Here is a 22,841-nt window from a genome sequence, read left to right on the forward strand (position 1 = left end):
CAGATACGTGAACCATGAACTTCCAGATGTATATTATTACATGAGGTAAAACAATGTTTAAATAGTTCTTAAAGAGCTCTAACATCAGACATTAACAAATTAAATAGAATTTGTGGGATTTGATAATTACCCTCGTGCTGGAATATTCATGTGTCTTGCAGACTTAACTACCTCCTCAAACTTCTTCATACTTTCTTCAATAGAACAGTTAATGTTCTTCTTGCTAAAGGATTCAGAGGCAGCACCAAAAACAGATACCTCGGTTGCTCCTGCAGCAACCTGAAAAATATAATTTAAAGGCAAAAGCTAATCAGTTTCAAAAACATAAGTGAGAGCAGTAGAAGCAATATTAATTACTCTATAAAGAAACACTTGTATTCTTTAGCATTCTGCTTAGAATTTAAAATTACATTTCTCTCTACTTGCTATATACTCTTTTGAAATGTAAAAATATTTTATAACAGGATAATTCCACAAACTACAACACTCATAAATCACATAATATACAATGGTGATATTCCAATTTAATTTCGCCTTTCCTTAAAGTTATCCTCAGAAGTATTTTAACCCAAATTGTGGAAAATACCAGCATCCCAATAAAACCTCTCAACATCTATGGAAAACATTACTTTTAGACCATATATTTTTAAATAGAGGATAGTAAATGCTCTCTGGGTTTCTTCTTTCCTTATAACCCATCAGAAAAACATTTTTCCAAATTATCACTTGGATTTTGCCCCCAGTTTTCTCCCTATCTCTCAAGCTCCCTTCCATTGTTTCATACTTTGACTATGACAACTAAACCCTTGTGTGTCTAATTCCTTAACCCTCTTGCCAGTTTTTGTTTGTTTGTTTTTGTTTTCTAGTAAATGTAGGTGTCTTTTTTACTTTTCATTCTTATTCATTTATTTATTTTGGCTGTGCTGCATAGCATGAGAGATCCTGGTTTCCCTTCCAGGGATCGAACCCATGCCCCCTGCAATGGAAGAGTGGAGTCCTAAGCACTGGACTGCCAAGAAAGTCCCCTCCCCTCTAGCCAATCTTTAAATCCAAAATGTTGACCTAATCAGTTCTCCTTCTTGCCCACTTTGCCATCTTTCTTCCTTCTCCAGTCTTCCCAGAGACTTGTTGTCAAATGTCAAGCCTCCTACATTTCCAGATGGATTCTTAAGTCTTTCTATCAATATATCTACAGCACCATGCCTAGATTGCCCTTCCTCACCAATACCCTAGCACCTTAAGGAAACAAAAATTCTGTCATCTTTCCTCCAACACTGAAAAAAACATTGGCTTCCACTCCTCCATCCGCAATACATTTTTAACCTTTAAAATAAAAGTCTATGGATTAACAGCGATGTCCTACACTATAACACAGAGAACTATATTCAATATCCAATGATAAACCATAATAGAAAAGAGTATTTTAAAAGAATGTGTATATATTTATAATGGAATCATTTTTCTGTACATCATAAATGAATACATCATCATAAATCAACTGTATTTCATTAAAAGTTTTGATATAAATTAAAATAAAATTCTATGACCCACCTCCCAGAATATTGGAAATAAAAGCAAAAATAAACAAATGGGACCTAATTAACCTTAAAAGCTTCTGCACATCAAAGGAAACTATTAGCAAGGTGAAAAGACAGCCTTCAGAATGGGAGAAGATAATAGCAAATGAAGCAACTGACAAACAACTAATCTCGAGAATATACAAGCAACTCCTACAGCTCAACTCCAGAAAAATAAATGACCCAATCAAAAAATGGGCCAAAGAACTAAATAGACATTTCTCCAAAGAAGACATACAGATGGCTAACAAACACATGAAAAGATGCTCAACATCACTCATTATCAGAGAAATGCAAATCAAAACCACTATGAGGTACCATTTCACACCAGTCAGAATGGCTGCAATCCAAAAGTCTACAAGTAATAAATGCTGGAGAGGGTGTGGAGAAAAGGGAACCCTCTTACACTGTTGGTGGGAATGCAAACTAGTACAGCCACTATGGAGAACAGTGTGGAGATTCCTTAAAAAACTGGAAATAGACATGCCTTATGATCCAGCAATCCCACTGCTGGGCATACACACTGAGAAAACCAGAAGGGAAAGAGACACGAGTACCCCAATGTTCATTGCAGCACTGTTTATAATAGCCAGGACATGGAAGCAACCTAGATGTCCATCAGCAGATGAATGGATAAGAAAGCTGTGGTACATATACACAATGGAGTATTATTCAGCCATTAAAAAGAATACATTTGAATCAGTTCTAATGAGGTGGATGAAACTGGAGCCTATTATACAGAGTGAAGTAAGCCAGAAAGAAAAACACCAATACAGTATACTAACGCATATATATGGAATTTAGAAAGATGGTAACAATAACCCTGTGTATGAGACAGCAAAAGAGACACTGATGTATAGAACAGTCTTATGGACTCTGTGGGAGAGGGAGAGGGTGGGAAGATTTGGGAGAATGGCATTGAAACATGTAAAATATCATGTATGAAATGAGTTGCCGCCAGGTTCGATGCACGATACTGGATGCTTGGGGCTGGTACACTGGGACGACCCAGAGGGATGGAATGGGGAGGGAGGAGGGAGGAGGGTTCAGGATGGGGAACACATGTAAACCTGTGGCGGATTCATTTTGATATTTGGCAAATCTAATACAGTTATGTAAAGTTTAAAAATAAAATAAAATTTAAAAAAAAAAAGAAAAGAAATGGAAAAGGAAAAAAAAAATAAATAAAATTCTATTTATTGAACACCTACTCTGATCCCATGTTGCTGTTTGTACTTTGCACACCTTATTTCTAATCTACAAACAATCTTCTAAACTAAGCATGTACGACACCAATTTATAGATGCAAAAACTATGGTTCAAAGAGGATAAATCTCTAGTAGAAGATCCCAAGGTCAATAGAAGTTCTGGGGCCATGTTTTGGACATGAGTTTGCATACCTCCCAGGTCAAGATTGCTTCTATTCCTTTCTAAGCTATCCTGAAGGTGTCCTTTCATATATTTCTCAGGGTAGGTACATTTCCTACTCTGTTAGGACCAGATCACAGAATATTTACAATTTCTTAAAAGATTTCTGTCTTTATTTACAATGTAATCAAAAATTGTATTAATTGTTTAAGAGAAAAGTGGTTTCACAAGATACACTAACAGGTCATACCCCAACTAGGACCCAGAACTTCAACTTCATGCAACACAGTCACAAATACAAAAGTGAAAAATATCCATTAAAATCAGAAATAGCTGCTGCTTAGCTTTTACAATACAGCCATGTAAGCATATCACCTCAAGCCTTTACTTAAAGCTGCACTGATTCTTCTAGTGTGAAAGTGAAAGTCACTCAGTCATGTCTGACTTTGAGACCCCATGGACTGTCCATGGAATTCTCCAGGCCAGAATACTGGAGTGGGTAGCCTTTCCCTTCTCCAGGGGATCTTCCCAACCAGAACCCAGGTCTCCTGCACTGCAGGCGGATTCTTTACCAACTGAGCCACAAGGGAAGCCCAAGAACACTGGAGTGGGTAGCCTATCTCTTCTCCAGGGGATCTTCCTGACCCAGGAATCGAACCGGGGTCTCCCGCATAGCAGGTGGATATGTATATTCACAAAAGCTTTTTGGCATATAAATTCCCAAGTCACCTGGGATTCGGAGAAACAAGTGAGAAGACAATAAAGAAAGCTGTTAGTTCCAATGACAGTGCTTAGCTTCGTGAAGAGGATGGGAACAACAGCAAGGCCAAAAGAGGCGACAAATACAATGGTCTGCTACAGTTACATTAATAATTACAACACTGTGTTGAGAAATGTTTATTTTGTACTCCTTGTTTAAGAGGGAAGCACAAAATATACTTTCAAAAGAATCTCATTGAAATGGACAATTGTATTTCTGTGTTTTAATTCTTGGATGTTAAAGTGAAAGAGCCATTTGTGTGGAGCATCTGAGTCCCAACAATGCCACAAAGTCACTGATCGCCAAGTACCCACATGAGTATAATAGCAATAGTGTTTATGCAGGATGTCGAGGGAGTCACGTATCACACCATTTAACTTTGTAAAAATCTTTACAATAACAAGCATATCAATTTTAGGGAAAATTAGTAGCACACTTACAGCTCGGTGAAAACCCTGAAGATTAGGAGTAAGGACAGGGTATCGAATTCCTGGATATTGATGAATGCCCTTCATCACTTCAGTGTGATCTGCCATCTTGAATACATAATAAGTTATATGGAGACATGAGAATTGGAATATTCTATCGAGCATGTTCTTAGTTTTCAGGAAGGTTATAAATATACAGGAAATTATATTCTATCAGTTCATGTTTGAAATAGCAAAACCATGTCAATATAGCTAATGATAAGTAGTTCTCAATGTCATAAATATATCATAACTAGATCTGGATTTTATGTATTATATAACAGGATCTGGTTAAGTGACTGATTACTTAGGAATTACTTAACTTGGTTGGTTAACTTAATTACTTAACCATTACTCAGGAATTCTGAACTCTCGTGTTTTCACTGGACTAATCTTTATTCTCTTCCTTTCATTTTATGGCCAAGCCTCCAATACCCCTGAGAGTAGGGAGAGTTTGAATGGCAAAGACTGTGCATTTATCTTCCACATGGAAATTTTATGTTCAGATAATTTTCAACATGTGAAATTTTACAATGTTTAGTAAAGTGTAAATTACACATGTCCATTAGAAGAATTTAATAAGGCTGAGATCCTAGTATACTATTGGTTTTAGCTACTAACAATCATAATGCTTTACGTAGTTCTATCCTTGAGTTACTATTTGTTCTCATAATGTGAACAAATATTAATAAATACGATGGAGCACACAACAGGAAGCTCATCCTATCAAGACTTTATTTTCTATATTTTCTATGAATCTATTTAAGAAAAATCAACTTTGAATTAAAATGTCAAACTTGCCAGTTCATCACAAAGTCTGTAATTTAGCCTCCTAGAGCAATAACTGATGGTCAAACTCCATAATCATCTTATAGAGAAATTACTGTTGATGTAACCACAAGTTCTGCATATTGAAGAATAACAAATTATGGCATGAACAATAAATATAAGGAATAATGTATAAACAGCAAAAGTACACAGAATGAGCATTGAGAAAGCTGTAAAAACATGTGCTAAACCAAAAGTTGTATCTTTGCTGTGGTAATGGTTGAGGGAAGACTTGTTTTTTTCTCTATATACCTTGGCATATTAAAATAAGCATGCACTGTTTTTAATTTAACCTGTGGCAGATTCATTTTGATGTTTGGCAAAATTAATACAGTGATTCAGGTTTAAAAATAAAATAAAATTTAAGAAAAAAAAATAAAATAGATTTTTCCCCCTTCAAAAAAAAATAAATAAAAGCAAATAAAACAGAATTAAAGTATAAATACTTTAATTCACACAACTGTACATTTTTTAAAAGGTGTAATTTTACAAGGTGTAAAAGGTGAAATTTTACAATATTTACTCTTATTAGTCCATTGGTCTTATTGACTCTCAGCTAAATCCCAGTAGAATGCAAATACTTTCAATGACTATTATTTGGAATCATTAAATAAAGTTTTAAATATATTCAAAATTTTAAATTCAATATTTAAGATGTAAAAAAGCATTTCCCATTGCCTGCCATCATGCCTAGTTGATATTTAAGCTTTCATTTTCATTCAATCCAAACACATTTAATTCTGTGCAAAATGTGATCCTTGGTCACTTATTTCTTAGGGATCATAGCTACCATTCCCTGCCCCACAGCTTCATATGTTACAAAGACCATCCACCACAGACATTTACAATGTATATTTAACTTATATGCAGAGAACATCATGAGAAACGCTGGGCTGGAAGAAACACAAGCTGGAATCAAGATTGCCGGGAGAAATATCAATAATCTCAGATATGCAGATGACACCACCCTTATGGCAGAAAGTGAAGAGGAACTAAAAAGCCTCTTGATGAAAGTGAAAGAGGAGAGTGAAAAAGTTGGCTTAAAGCTCAACATTCAGAAAACGAAGATAATGGCATCTGTCCCATCACTTCATGGGAAATCGATGGGGAAACAGCAGAAACGGCATCAGACTTTATTTTTGGGGGCTCCAAAATCACTGCAGATGGTGACTGCAGCCATGAAATTAAAAGACGCTTACTCCTTGGAAGGAAAGTTATGACCAACCTAGATAGCATATTCAAAAGCAGAGACATTACTTTGCCAACAAAGGTGTGTCTAGTCAAGGCTATGGTTTTTCCTGTGGTCATGTATGGATGTGAGAGTTGGACTGTGAAGAAAGCTGAGCGCCGAAGAATTGATGCTTTTGAAGTGTGGTGTTGGAGAAGACTCTTGAGAGTCCCTTGGACTGCAAGGAGATCCAACCAGTCCATTCTGAAGGAGATCAGCCCTGGGATTTCTTTGGAAGGAATGATGCTAAAGCTGAAACTCCAGTACTTTGGCCACCTCATGCGAAGAGTTGACTCATTGGAAAAGCCTCTGATGCTGGGAGGGATTGGGGGCAGGAGGAGAAGGGGACGACAGAGGATGAGATGGCTGGATGGCATCACTGACTCGATGGACGTGAGTCTGAGTGAACTCCGAGGGTTGGTGATGGACAGGGAGGCCTGGCGTGCTGCGATTCATGGGGTTGCAAAGAGTCGGACATGACTGAGTGACTGAACTGAAAACCAAGGCTTATTTTATTTTAAGCCTATCTCACTTTAACCCAAAGGTTTACTGAACATCAACTACGTCCAAAGCCCCATGCTAGGTCATGTGGGAAATATACATACAGGAAAGTAAAGTCCTTGCACTGAGTAATTTGCAGTATAGTTGGGGAGATCAAGAAATGCACTAGGAAAAGTTCACAATTCAAAGAAATACAGTAAGTCCCCTACATACAAATCTTCAAGTCGAGAACTTACAAAGATGTGAATGTGCATTTGGTTCCAAAAAGAAATCAGAACCCATGACGTCAACGTCAAGCATGAGTGAAGCTGGAGCTTGCCCCCATCTCCTGTGGCTGACCATCCTCAGCTCTGCCATTCCCCACCTCTCTGAACTTCAGTTGCCCTTGTATGCCAGCTGTTGCACTGTACTACTCTTCTTTTCAAGGTAAGATTAAAAATGCTTTATTTTTTGTGTTTGTTTTTTAGGGTATTATTTATGTGAAAAATATAAACCTATTACAGTACAATACTATATAGGTGATGGTGTTAGGTGGGCACCTAGGCTAACTTCATTGGACTTATGAACAAATTGGGCTTAAGAACATGCTCTTGGAACATAACTTGTTTGTATGTAGGGGACTCACTATACACTGGTTGTGAAAAGAGCACAGTTTATAAGAGTTCAGAATGGGGAAAGATTGGTAGGGCCTATAATACTCTAAAAGAGTATAAGGGATATGAACTGCAGCCCCTGCTATGACACATTATAATTTTTCCTAAATGGCCACAGCAGTATTTCTAAACCCACATGTTCTTCTAGAACCCCACCGATCTCCATCAAGAAATGGGGAACACATGTATACCTGTGGTGGATTCATTTTGATATTTGGCAAAACTGATACAATTATGTAAAGTTTAAAAATAAAATAAAATTAAAAAAAAAAAAGAAAGAAATGGATGCTATTACTCTCCACTGGAACCCAGGCAGGCTTGTGATTGCTTCAACCAATAGAACACAGCAGAAATCATGCCATGTGACTTCTGAGGCTAGCTTATGAGCAAGGACACAGCCTCCACAGGGCTTTCTCCTTGGGAGGGAGCCACCATGAGAAAGTCTGCAGATCTGCATGAGAAAAACCAGCTTCTGCAGGGCAGTCACAGGGAGAGGTCACATGAGAGACCCACGTATAGAGGAAGTGAGCCCCCCGCCAACATCAACACTACCCCTAAGCCCGAAATTTGTGGTCAAAGGAGCTCCAGATGATTCAGCCCAAGGCCCCAGACATTGTAGACCACAGACAACTTTGTTCCTGCAACCTGTTCAAATTCCAAAGTTAAGATTTGATGAGCACGGCAAATGTTAACTGACACCACTCAATCCACAGATAATTCATGACAAAGCCATAAAGGCAGAAACACTGAGAAATCAATAGGGTGGGAAGAGGAGGAGAGATGGCTGTAGGGTGCAGCAGCAGGAATACACTATCTGGCTGGAAAAAAAAGTATCAGTAAACAATCAGAGAATAGGTTATAAATTAAGACAGGGGGCCACACATGGTGATGTATCTTGAGTTAAGCTCATGTGATTCTGAAATTCAGGATTTATTGTGAAGACACTAGAAAGCCATGAAGAGTGGGTACTGAATCAGCAGAGAAAACCTGGGAGAGATGCAGCGCTTTAGAAAGATTCTCCTGGAGAGGTGCAAAGGGCAATCGGAAGAAAAGAGAGGCAGTTTCCAAGTGAGGAGAATGCAGCTGTGACAAGCTTCACTGCAGAGAAATGGCACTGGGAAGGGGACCCCAGAGACAAACCAGTAAGCACCCAGAGGCTGGTGGTATAAAGGAGGTGACTTACTTTAAAATGTAATCTTCCCTCTTTTAGAGCTACTTTTTAAAGCAGTTAAGATCTGAGCATATTTCAACACACAGTTCTTGACTATATACTCATGAATGTAGCCTTTGTGTCTGGGGCTAGAGTGTGAGCTCTGTGCCTCTCTCCCTGTCTCTGTCTCTCCACGTGTCTCTCTCACACATACATGCAAACATGCACTCACAAATCATCACACAAAGTTTTGAGCACTGATTCCTAATTTCAAGCACAAAGAAAAGTTACTGCTAGTTTTAGGACACCATGTGAATGCTAATTGATATTATTAATACTTATGTCTAACTAGATGTCATATGTTTAAACATGTATGACATATTTATATTAACATGATAACAGCAATCAATAGAAAGTGCTTCTCTAACCAACATACAGTTAGAGAATAAAGTATGCAATGCATTACAGTATGAAGGGGACAAGGCAAATGTTAACCTTCAAGATATTTAGGTCATATTAACATGTAAGTGATTAATTCACTCTACATGTAATTTAACAAAGATCATGAATCTTTATGTAGAAAATTATGTAAGAAAACAATGACTTAATAGATATTTCAATTTGTAGAACTGGAAAATAAGCAGAGATGACAGTAACCAAATTCAGAATGTAAACCAAATTTTAGGTCATGAAAGCTAAACTTTGATAATCATTGAAGATACCTTAATGAAATTATGATAAATTAAAATTTATTAATTAGAGTTTAATTAATTAGAATCCAACAAATCAGAACATTTTCCTTTATAAAAATAGCCACAATATAATGAGGTCATTTAAGACATAATAGTATTCTCTCTAACTTTGGTCAATAAAGACAATTATGTAAAGAGCTTTAGGAAATTGTGATACGATATAATTTTATTACAATGAATAAACTAGAGCAGGTTTCAATTAAAGGTAGATAACCCTTGCATTACTTTATTTTTTTACTCTTAGGGAGTTTATGTTATACTTCAGTCTTGATGTTATTTTAATGTCTAAAGTTTAACTGTTATTTAAACAATAATAGAACTATTCCTTTACAGTACTATTTTGACATTTTAACAAAACCTTTCTACGTCTGGTTTGAATTAGCATATTTTTAAGATTTTGCTGTGACTTTTCATTTACGATCCTAAGAATTCCCATTATTTGGTTAGTAACAGGATTTGCCATTATCTGGCCATTGTGTGGGAATCTCCATATCTCTCTAGCCAACCATACAGGGTATACCATGGTGAATTAATTTCACTGGTATTCAAATTTTGATAGGGATTCAGTCACAATATTTGTGCAACAATTTGCAAGCATCTTAAAGATATGCAAAGGGTCACATAATTAGAATGCAATAGACATACAGAGATTTTATTTTACCTGCTACTAACTCTATCATAAGAAGCCGTGGCTGCGTGGGCACAGGAAGGCCTAGAGGAGCTATCCCACGTTGAAGGTCAGGAAGGGCAGCAGTGAGGAAATACCCCTCGTCCAAGGTAGGAGAAACCCAAGTAAGATAGTAGGTGTTGCAAGAGGGCATCAGAGGGCAGACACACTGAAACCATACTCACAGAAAACTAGTCAATCTAATCACACTAGGACCACAGCCTTGTCTAACTCAATGAAACTAAGCCATGCCCTTGGGGCAACCCAAGACAGGTGGGTCATGGTGGAGAGATCTGACAGAATGCGGTCCACTGGAGAAGGGAACGGCAAACCACTTCAGTATTCTTGCCTTGAGAACCCCATGAACAGTATGAAAAGACAAAATGATAGGATACTGAAAGAGGAACTCCCCACGTCAGTAGGTGCCCAATATGCTACTGGAGATTAGTGGAGAAATAACTCCAGAACGAATGAAGGGATGGAGCCAAAGCAAAAACAATACCCAGCTGTGGATGTGACTGGTGATAGAAGCAAGGTCCGATGCTGTAAAGAGCAATATTGCATAGGAACCTGGAATGTCAGGTCCATGAATCAAGGCAAATTGGAAGTGGTCAAACAAGAGATGGCAAGAGTGAATGTCAACATTCTAGGAAACAGCAAACTGAAATGGACTGGAATGGGTGAATTTAACTCAGATGACCATTATATCTACTACTGCAGGCAGGAATCCCTCAGAAGAAATGGAGTGGCCATCATGGTCAACAAAAGAGTCCGAAATGCAGTGCTTGGATGCAATCTCAAAAACGACAGAATGATCTCTGTTCATTTCCAAGGAAAACCATTCAATATCAAAGTAATCCAAGTCTATGCCCCAACCAGTAATGCTGAAGACGCTGAAGGTGAACAGTTCTATGAAGACCTACAAGACCTTTGAGAACTAACACCCAAAAAAAGATGTCCTTTTCATTATAGGGGACTGGAATGTAAAAGTAGGAAGTCAAGAAACACCTGGAGTAACAGGCAAATTTGGGCTTGGAATATGGAATGAAGCAGGGCAAAGACTAATAGAGTCTTGCCAAGAAAATGCACTGGTCATAACAAACACCCTCTTCCAACAACACAAGAGAAGACTCTATACATGGACATCACCAGATGGTCAACACCGAAATCAGATTGATTATATTCTTTGCAGCCAAAGATGGAGAAGTTCTATATAGTCAGCAAAAACAAGACCAGGAGCTGACTGTGGCTCAGACCATGAACTCCTTATTGCCAAATTCAGAATTAAATTGAAGAAAGTAGGGAAAACCACTAGACCATTCAGGTATGACCTAAATCAAATCCCTTATGATTATACAGTGGAAGTGAGAAATAGATTTAAGGGACTAGATATGATAGATAGAGTGCCTGATGAACTATGGAATGAGGTTCATGACATTGTACAGGAGACAGGGATCAAGACCATTCCCATGGAAAAGAAATGCAAAAAAGCAAAATGGCTGTCTGGGAGGACTTATAAATAGCTGTGAAAAGAAGAGAAGCAAAAAGCAAAGGAGAAAAGGAAAGATACAAACATCTGAATGCAGAGTTCCAAAGAATAGCAAGAAGAGATAAAAAAAGCCTTCTTCAGTGATCAGTGCAAACAAATACAGGAAAACAACAGAATGGGAAAGACTAGGGATCTCTTCAAGAAAATCAGAGATACCAAAGGAACATTTCATGCAAAGATGGGCTCGATACAGGACAGAAATGGTATGGACCTAACAGAAGCAGAAGATATTAAGAAGAGATGGCAAGAATACACAGAAGAACTGTACAAAAATATCTTCACAACCCTGATAATCACGATGGTGTGATCACTCACCTAGAGCCAGACATCCTGGAATGTGAAGTCAAGTGGGCCTTAGAAAGCATCACTACGAACAAAGCTAGTGGAGGTGATGGAATTCCAGTTGAGCTATTCCAAATCCTGAAAGATGATGCTGTGAAAGTGCTGCACAATACGCCAGCAAATTTGGAAAACTCAGCAATGGCTACAGGACTGGAAAAGGTCAGTTTTCATTCCAATCCCAAAGAAAGGCAATGCCAAAGAATGCTCAAACTACCGCACAACTGCACTCATCTCACACGCTAGTAAAGTAATGATCAAAATTCTCCAAGCCAGGCTTCAGCAATACATGAACTGTGAACTTCCAGATGTTCAAGCTGGTTTTAGAAAAGGCAGAGGAACCAGAGATCAACAATGCCAACATCCATTGGATCATTGAAAAAGCAAGAGAGTTCCAGAAAAACATCTATTTCTGCTTTATTGACTATGCCAAAGCCTTTTGACTGTGTGGATCACAATAAACTGTGGAAAATTCTGACAGAGATGGGAATACCAGACCACCTGAGCTGCCTCTTGAGAAACCTATATGCAGGTCAGGAAGCAACAGTTAGAACTGGACATGGAACAACAGACTGGTTCCAAATAGGAAAAGGAGTACGTCAAGTCTGTATATTGTCACCCTGCTTATTTAACTTATATGCAGAGTACATCATGAGAAATGCTGGGCTAGAAGAAGCACAAGCTGGTTTCAAGGTTGCTGGGAGAAATATCAATAACCTCAGACATGCAGATGACACCACCCTTATGGCAGAAAGTGAAGAGGAACTAAAGAGACTCTTGATGCAAGTGAAAGTGGAGAGTGAAAAAGTTGGCTTAAAGCTCAACATTCAGAAAACGAAGATCATGGCATCTGGTCCCATCACTTCATGGGAAATAGATAGGGAAACAGTGGAAACTGTGTCAGACTTTATTTTGGGGGAGCTGTAAAATCACTGCAGATGGTGACTGTAGCCATGAAATTAAAAGACACTTACTCCTTGGAAGGAAAGTTATGACTGACCTAGATAGCATATTAAAAAGCAGAGACATTACTTTGCCAACAAAGGTCCGTCTAGTCAAGGCTGTGGTTTTTCCAGTGGTCATGTATGGATGTGAGAGTTGGACTGTGAAGAACCTGAGGAATGGATGCTTTTGAACTGTGGTATTGGAGAAAACTCGAGAGTCCCTTGGACTGCAAGGACATCCAACCAGTCCATTCTAAAGGAGATCAGTCCTGGGTGTTCATTGGAAGGACTGATGCTAAAGCTGAAACTCCAGTATTTTGGCCACCTCATGCGAAGAGTTGACTCATTGGAAAAGACCCTGATGCTGGGCAGGACTGGGGGCAAGAGGAGAAGGGGACGACAGAGGATGAGATCACTGACTCGATGGACATGAGTTTGAGTAGACTCTGGGAGTTGGTGATGGACAGGGAGGCCTGGCGTGCTGTGATTCTTGGGGTCACAAAGAGCCTGACACGACTGAGTGACTGAACTGAACTGGCCTGTAGCCAACCAGACTCCTCTGTCTCTTGAACTTTCTAGGCATGTATACTAGAGTGGGTTGCCATTTTCTCCTTGAGGGGTCTTCCTAACCCAGGGATCAAGTTTGCATCTCCTGTGTCTCCTGCACTGCCAGGAAGAATCTTTACCATTGAGCCACCTGAGAAACCCTTCAGATACTCCACATTACACATTTTTAGACATCTTACTAATATTTTGTTGTTATCTGAATACAATAATCTCTCCTAAATACTTATACCTTGAATGTGTTCTCCAGACAACAGCAACGGCAAAAGTATAGTTTGAGCATTAAGTGCTCGTTCAAATTTCCTGAGAGTATTGGAATTTCAAGATAATGCATATGAGTATACATTTTGCAAATAGACTATAAAATTTGTCATTGGGGAATACAAAATTTAATTTTAAAATATCATGAAATCTTTAAAATGAGCTGTTAAAATGCCTTCCAATTTTTGAATATTAACATTTCAAAAGGTTATACACTTACAATATATTTAATATTATAGCATTAAAAATGAAGGTGATGCAGACCAAACACATATTACATATCAGCTAGTAGTGGAAGATATGTGTGTGCATGTGTGTTTATGTGTGTGTGTGTGTGTGTGTACATATCAAAAATACAAAATAATACAAATACCATGTGATCTGAAGTTGTATGAAACATGCAAAGAAGTATTTTTCTTTTCAACCTAGAATAATGACCAATATTTAAGCCAACCCTTATCTAGGCGAAGTGTAGATAACTCAGGGGCCTTTTTTTAAAGGAGAAAAGGCCTTTTTTTAAAGGAGCAAAATCTAATCACTGGTGAACTTTTTAATTCTCTTCCTAGAACAAGTACAATGACAAATATATCACACTGTAAAGCTCAGTAAGTACCAAAGCAGCATTTACTATAAAATTTTTATGTGAAGGTCTCATACACATTAATGACACATAATACTTTTACCTTTATTATTTTTAACTCAGTAAGAGGTGAGTCATTACGGCGACTGCAAACTTTCTGAGTGGAGTTGAGTTGTTTTGCATCTTTAAAATTATTCAGTGCATCAAGGTGGCTCTGGTGAAGATGAGGTAATTGTATTGTGTGATGGAGCTGAATTACTCAGAGTTGAAGTTAGTACTGCTTTTAAATGGCAAATGTGTTTAGAGTAGAATCTAAAATTCATGTAAGAAAAAAAGGTAAGATACTCCCTCTTTACAGAATTATCTGCAAAATTATATAACTTAGCCACTATTTGTACCAGTGGATCTTGTAACCTAAATATAAAATTCTGCTTTGTCTCCACTCCTCTCTGCCCTGGTGGTCCAGGCAATAGGACCAAGTCAAGCATCATCGATGGTGAGCTTTAACCACTTTTCCTCCCTTCCCTCCACTCACTTGCTAACGAGCTCAAATTCTTTCCCTCCCCTGCCATCAGATGGGGCTTCCTAGGCGGCACTGTGGTAAGTAATCCGCCTGCCAGTGCAGGAGACGCAGGAGACATGGGTCCAGTCCCTGGGTCAGGAAGATCCCCTGCAGAAGGAAATGGCAACCGGCTCCAGTATTTTTGCCTGGAAAATTCCATGGATAGAGAAGCCTGGCAGCCTACATACAGTCCATGGGGCCGCAAAGAGTCAGACATGACACTCACACCATCTAACAAGAGGCCTGCACCTGATTCCTTGTCATCACGTATGAAGTAAAAGGAGGAAGGTGAGAAGAGGCAGGAAAAAGAAAATAAGATAACCAGGAAAACCTAAGTAATTTAGAAGGTCATGAAGTTGGAGAGGGAAGAGATAGCTCCTGGACCTCTATCTCTTCCCTTTCCAACTTTTAGAAGGTCATGAAGTTGGAGAGGGAAGAGATAGGTCCAGGAGCTATATTTTGGTGGTAATATTTCATATTGGAGTACAGTTGATTTACAATGTTTTGTTAGATTTACAGAAAAGTGATTCCATTATATAATATGTACATATATATACATATATACATAAATACATATATATATATATATTCTCTTCCAAATCCTTTTCCCATTTAGGTTATTACAAAATAATGAGTAGATTTCCCTGTGCTATACAGTAGGTCCTTGTTGATTATTTTATATATAGGAGTGTGTGGATGTTAATCTCCAAATCTTAATTTTACTCATGTGTGAACCAGGTACACTTTGTTACTTGAACAACACTGTGTTCTCCAAGAATATTGGTATAAATACTGTCATATATTTAATATCTATAAAATATATTATATAAAATAAAATAACAACAAATACCCAATAATGGTCATGTAGTAACTGACAACCCACTCCAGTACTCTTGCCTGGGAAATCCCATGGACGAAGGAGCCTGGTGGGCTACAGTCCATGGGGTCGCTAAGAGTCGGACACGACTGAGCAACTTCACTTTCACTTTTCCCTTTCATGCATTGGAGAAGGAAATGGCAACCCACTCCAGTGTTCTTTCCTGGAGAATCCCAGGGACGGGGGAGCCTGGTGGGCTGCTGTCTATGGGGTCGCACAGAGTCGGACATGACTAAAGCGATTTAGCAGTAGCAGCAGCAGCAGCTAAGCCATATCCGACTCTTTGTGACCCTGTGGACTACACAGTCCAGGCTCCTCTGTCCTCTACTATCTCCTGGAGTTTGCTCAAGTTCATGTCCATTGAGTTGGTGATGCTATCTAACCATCTCATCCTCTGCTGCCCCCTTCTCCTTTCGCCTTCAATCTTTCCCAGTATCAGGGTCTTTTCCAATGAGTCAGATTTTTTGCATCAGGTGGTCCAAGTATTGGAGTTTCAGCTTTAGCATCAGTCCTTCTAATAAATATTCAGGGTTGATTTCCTCAGTGGTTGACTAGTTTGATCTCCTTGCAGTCCAAAGGACTCTCAAGAGTCTTCTCCAATACCACAATTCAAAAACATCAATTCTTGAGCTCTCAGTCTTCATTATGGTCCAACTTTCACATCTGTACCTGACCACTGGAAAAACCATAGCTTTGACTAGACAGACCTTTGTTGGTAAAGTGATGTCTCTGCTTTTTAATGTGCTAAGTTTATCATAGCTTTTCTTCTAAGGAGCAAGTGTCTTTTAATTTCATGGCTGCAGTCACCATCTGCAGTGATTCTGGAACCCAAGAAAATAAAATGTGTCACTGCTTCCATTTTTTCCCCCTTCTATTTGCCATGAAGTGATAGGACCAGATGCTATGATCTTAGTTTTTTGAATGTTGAATTTCAAGCCAGCTTTTTCACTCTCCGCTTTGACCCTTATCAACAATAAGAAGTCTTGGTCATTGTTGCAAGAGAAAATAACATTCTTTCTTTCTTTCTTTTAATGTGACTGTGACATGTCTTAGTTGCAGCACATGGCATCTAGTTCCCTGAGCCAGGGGTTGAACCCAGACCCCTTGCATTAGAAGCATGGAATCTTAACCACTGGACAACCAGGGAAGTCCTAAGACAGCCTTTCTTAATGAGATATCGTTCTTTCTTTTTTCATCAGGTCAATATACTTCATCCTCCAATATTCATAACATACAACTCAAAAGCTCTTCTTAGAATATGTTCTCAACAACCAGCTTGATTTCCACATATGTTTTCCACCATAGTTCTCTCTGTGTATATCTATCTATCTATAGTCACTCTTACCAAAGTTTGTATAATTTAACTGATTTATGTATTTCTCTCCCTGACTAAATTCTTTCTCTATGAAGACTTCACATAAAAGGGACATTAAATAATTGGTTGTTTAATTGAACTGAAATCTCTTCCCCTTGCCCTTTATTCTAGTTTACATTCAATTTGAGTTCAATCCACTTTGAATCATGATTCTTATTCTCCACCAATTCTAAGATTTTATTGTTAGTTAATAATGTTTTAATGATAAAGGCAAACATTTGCTTTATGCCGGTCTATAGGGCAGGTCTCTATGTGTTACGATGCATGCATTATCTCTTTAAACACTTTTTAACCATCCAATGACAGGGAAGAAGAAGTAGACAGAGATGGAAAGGATGAGAAAAATCACCCAGTAAGTGCAGGAGATGGGATGGACCCCAAGCAGGCTCTCTAATTCCTCCTGGATAAGTACATCCTCCTCATCCTCTAAATATCTTTTCTCTCCTCCTCTTAGCCATTGCAAAGTTTTTCTGCATCATAATGTCAAGAGAAGAGTTCCTAGAAAGATCTTCCCCTCAGGTTGAATGGTTTTAAGAGTATTTGTTTTCGTCTAATCCAGTGTCTCCTAAACTTGATTTATCATCAAAACTATTTGAGGTTCTTCGAGAAAAAAAAAAAAAAAAAGATTTATTGGACTCATCTGCACAGAATCTGTTCTGAATCTGTTTAATTGAGGACCCAGGAATCTGTTGTTCCTAAAAATTCTCAGAAGATGTCAGTCAGTCAGTCAGTCAGTTCAGTCACTCAGTCGTGTCCGACTCTTTGCGACCCCATGAATCGCAGCACGCCAGGCCTCCCTGTCCATCACCATCTCCCAGAGTTCACTCAAACTCATGTCCATCGAGTCAGTGATGCCATCCAGCCATCTCATCTTCTGTCGTCCCCTTCTCCTCTTGCCCCCAATCCCTCCCAGCATCAGAGTCTTTTCCAATGAGTCAACTCTTCGCATGAGGTGGCCAAAGTACTGGAGTTTCAGCTTTAGCATCATTCCTTCCAAAGAACACCCAGGGCTGATCTCCTTCAGAATGGACTGATTGGATCTCCTTGCAGTCCAAGGGACTCTCAAGAGTCTTCTCCAACACCACAGTTCAAAAGCATCAATTCTTCAGCGCTCAGCTTTCTTCACAGGCCAACTCTCACATCTATACATGACCACTGGAAAAACCACAGCCTTGACTAGACGGACCTTTGTTGGCAAAATAATGTCTCTGCTTTTCAATATGCTATCTAGGTTGGTCATAACTTTTCTTCCACGGAGTAAGCGTCTTTTAATTTCATGGCTACAGTCACCATCTGCAGTGATTTTGGAGCCCCCAAAAATAAAGTCTGACACTATTTCCACTGTTTCCCCATCTATTTCTCATGAAGTGATGGGACCAGATGCCATGATCTTCATTTTCTGAATGTTGAGCTTTAAGCCAACGTTTTCACTCTCCTCTTTCACTTTCATCAAGAGGCTCTTTAGTTCCTCTTCACTTTCTGCCATAAGGGTAGTGTCATCTGCATATCTGAGGTTATTGATATTTATCCCGGCAATCTTGATTCCAGCTTGTGCTTCTTCAGCCCAACATTTCTCATGATATACTCTGCATATAATTTAAATAAGCAGGGTGACAATATACAGCCTTGAAGTACTCCTTTTTGTTGTTCCATGTCCAGTTCTAACTGTTGCTTCCTGACCTGAATATAGGTTTCTCAATAGGCAGGTCAGAAGATGTCAAGATATCAACAATTCTGGGAATCACAGTGCTTTCATTCTCAAAGACTGCCACTTAGGCTGGCGGGAGAAGAAATCAATGCATCCAAGAGGCCCTCACTTCAACATGGGAAGCCTCACTTTATTTTTATTCAGAGGTGACTCCAGATTTTGTGGATCCAAAATTATTGCAATTTGGAAGGGAACCTTTTAAAAAAATCTCTAATGTTACTAAATTTTACTAAAACACATGACTAGAAAATAAATCCTAAAAGAAGTCAACCCTGAATACTCACTGAATGGATTAATGCTGAAGCTAAAGCTTCAATACTTTGACCATATGATGCCAAGAGCCATCTCATTGGAAAAGACCCTAATGCTGAGAAAGATTGAAGGCAGGAGGAGAAGGGGATGGCAGAAGATGAAATGGTTGGATGTGATTGCCGACTAGATGGACATGAGTTTGAGCAAGCTCGGGGAGATGGTGAAGGACGGGAAGCCTGGTGTGCTGCAGTCCATGAGGTCATGGAGAGTCAGACATTACTGGGCAATTGAACAAAACAAGATCATATACAGAGATTCTAAATAAAGTTACATTATGGGTGAAATTAAAACAAATAACATTTTGGAGACTCCCAACACAGATGAAATTGCCTACCCTTGATCTTAGCAACTTATCATCAAGGTAGTTAATCTATCTGAAATAAAGATTTCAGGGATTTCTTTTCCTTAATACTTGAGATCAGTTTGGCATAAATTGATTCTTATTCTTAGTATAACCGAGAATATCTTATTCTTAGAACAACCATCATATTTCTGGGTAAATTTATTTTGTATAAAGTCTGCTTAATATACCATTTTAAATGTTGCCAGGAAATATACTTATGGATCTATAAACCTCAATAATATGCTTTGTGGAATAATTTCTTAGAAATATATTTGAAGGACTCGTTTTTACCCCACCATCACCCAGGACAGCATTCAGATCTTCACGGAATGAGCAGGCAGTATCAGAAGGTATTCGCCTACTGTCTCCACTGGCCAGTGAGATATCCCTGATGATAATACTTTTCCTTATACAGCAGGAGGGATGGATACAGGATATACCATTTCTTCAACACATGCCACAGATTACTATACAAATGTAAATAACGTGGTTCCAGACCCTATAACTCAAAAGTCAATTTGAGCAGTAACTCCTCTTAAAGGTAACACATTCGTAAATTCAGTAATGAGGAAAAAATGGGACTAGAGCCCTTCCTGACAACTGTGGGTAGAAACACTTTACCCAGCCATGAACAGCTTGTAGACTGGGTCCTCCAGCCCTGTCTCATTCACAGACCCTTTCCACAAACCCCATATATCTTAGCCTCAGTAGCACAGAGGAAATCTTGGTCTGCTTGAAGAAGTAAGACAGTTTTAATAAATCACAGTCTTACAATAATAAACACAGGAAATCTCTGGAAAATTGAACATCTAGTTTTATTTTTTTTTCTACCCAATACCCTGTCTTGGCTGCTGCTGCTAAAATGGTCTGACACCATACTCACAAAACTTCTTAAGTCCAGAAGCCTAAAAACTAATTTGGGCTGGTGTATAATTTCCTGTGTTTCCTTATTTAACATCATCTTTGTGTTCTCAGGGCCTCTGTAGCGCCCTCTAAGGAAAGGAATGCACAAGCTTCTCAAGAGTGATCTGAGCAAATAGCATAATGACCCCACACTCTTCTACTGTGAATGCCTGCAAGCCATTTTCATCATAATCTATTAATGCCTACAAATACTCATTTTTAAATTATAAAATAAATTCAATCCATCCAATGGATTTGTGTGTTATAAACTGAGAGACCAATGCTCCAGACAGAGAAACCAGAATCACCTTATTCATTAACATCCCCCCACCCCCAACCACCCTACCTCCCACCGCCGCTACCATTTCCTAAGGCAAATATAACAAATATGCATTAGTGATTCTTTGTTCAGGTCAATTACTTTGGGGACCACCCTCCTGGTCTTCCCAAGTCAAAACAAGTCTCAAAGTTCTCAGTATAATTTTCTTTTCATTCAACTGTGTTGTCTCATATATCATGACTTTGTGTTTGTTAATAACACTGTCAACGGTGTTATTTCTCATGCATGGGTGCAGAAATGCCTTTTAAAATATTGTGCCTAATTGTATTCATTCTGGATGACTGTAAATGGAGTTTCTCATCTATACTTACATTTCCTCCTGGAAGCCCCTCTGCCCACAGTGGAAACCTGTGCTGATGAGAAGAAGGGAAGACTGCCTTGTTTGAGGGACATTATCTTACTGGCAAAAAGAAAGAGTTGTAGCAAAAGGGTTCTTAATACCCTGGCAAGTAATGCCATCAGGACAATAGCCTATAAGATCAAACTGCAATGATCTGGCCTCATATGGATCTGAAGATCCAGTAAGCAGAAGAGAAGACAGGCCTTGAAAAGATTGGACAGACAACCTCTTGAACACAAACCGCTTAACATATTCTGATTACTAGGTTCTAGTTTATTATAGTTCACTTACAGATATCCACTTGATTTGAGTGATTTTATTTCCATTACCCTTTTTAACTTTACAATTGGCTTATTATACAGATAATGCTATCAACCACACATTATTTAACATCTGAGTTCAACAAAGAATTCAATGCAGTGTTTAATAGAGACATAATAAAGAGCAGTGGATGGGTGAATAAATGAATAGAAAGAATCCAAGCCATAAAGAAATGAAAATACTTTGCCAAATCTTATCAGAAACAAGAGTCAGCTCTCAGACATTCTACTGGAAAATACGTATGTTGTTATTTCTAAACAGATACAATGCTGTCACTGAAAGCTCAAGAAAACCTGAAACCTGGAGGACTTGGGAAGAAGTCATTACTTGGGGATTACTAAGAGATGTGTTTCTTATTATAATCAGTCTTGACTAAGAACAGTGTTACAATTTCTTGATGGTTCCACAGCACAGCAGTACAAGGTCTGGAGAAAGTAGTATTGATTTTCTCAAGTTGTTAGCATGGATTTGCTTCAGTATGTTGCTATCTCAAAGAATGGTTCATTTAGTAGTTTGAAAAGCAAACAGGAATGTGAGAGCCTAGAACAATTAAAGCAGCATAACTATAACCTATGACCTGTTGCCATTATAAATTTGAAGCTGCCCAAGATGTTTATAAAATGAACAGCGTTCTTCAAAAGAATGTCCTATATATTGACAATGAACACACAGCCAAAATTCATAGACATTACAAAATATTCTATTATTCTAAAAATATAATTCCAATTAGCCTTCAATTTGATAAATGGGATATTCAAGATAAATGAATTTGGATAAAATTTTTAAGCATATAAAAATAAATGCTTTATATTTACTCTAGGTGAAAAACTACACATTTATATTCCTTTCACTTTATCAAATGTGGAAGAAGTGAAATGTTAACATATGTATCTCTCATTAATGTGTAAAACTTACCTACTGCTTAATATGATTTTTGGAATGTAATGCTACTTTTAGCATTCAGATTTATCTAATTTCCTATGTTCACTACATATTATTCCTGTAGAACTTTCCAGCAATTTAACCAGGCAATATTAGATCGGTGTGCATGCTGTGTGTGTGTGTGTGCATATCTAAAAATTAGGAAAAAATACTTCATTTTTATTTTTAAAATTTAACTGGAATTATAATTCTTATAAACATATCAACAAAGTATGTCTTTTAAAACCATAATTAATTTAAAAATAATTAGTATATGTTTCATTTTCAGTGTTCAATGTATAAGGATCCTGAATTCTTAAAAACAAGTGCTGCTGCTTGGCAGCCTTAAAACTGATGATCGAAACAGTCGACATTTAATCTTAACACTTTAAACCTGGTTTTCACTAATGGCCATTACTCATCCCATGAGCGTGGCGACCGTGACACAGGAAGAGCGTGAGTCCCTGGGAGCCTGGCCCACAGGACAGACTGCTCCTCTTCAGGTGGACGAGAGCAGCTTAGTCAGGAGCCATGCCAATGGAGTTAGTGTACACTAAAATAAGACTGACAAACTAATCAGAATAATGAAGAAAATACCATTAAAAAGTTAGAATCCAGTCTTTCTGTGCCAAACTGTATCTCTATTCAGCT

At 38.3% G+C, this 22,841-nt stretch overlaps 1 protein-coding gene across 3 annotated transcripts in view; it reads right to left on the reverse strand.

Moving 5' to 3' along the window:
- The window catches only part of HMGCLL1 (3-hydroxy-3-methylglutaryl-CoA lyase like 1), a 193,195-nt gene that overhangs the window by 94,577 nt on the left and 75,777 nt on the right, over positions 1–22,841 (reverse strand). For 2 of the 3 annotated variants that reach the window (XM_055571777.1, XM_055571778.1), the window contains exons 4-5: positions 4,146–4,241; positions 131–279 (exon numbers count right to left, since the gene is read on the reverse strand). In XM_055571777.1, the coding sequence (XP_055427752.1) occupies positions 131–279; positions 4,146–4,241 (245 nt within the window). The remainder of the gene's footprint in view (positions 1–130; positions 280–4,145; positions 4,242–22,841) is intronic. The other variant, XM_055571779.1, reaches the window with a different exon arrangement.

Source organism: Bubalus kerabau, chromosome 3, assembly GCF_029407905.1.
Source record: "Bubalus kerabau isolate K-KA32 ecotype Philippines breed swamp buffalo chromosome 3, PCC_UOA_SB_1v2, whole genome shotgun sequence".
Taxonomy (NCBI): Eukaryota; Metazoa; Chordata; class Mammalia; order Artiodactyla; family Bovidae; genus Bubalus; species Bubalus kerabau.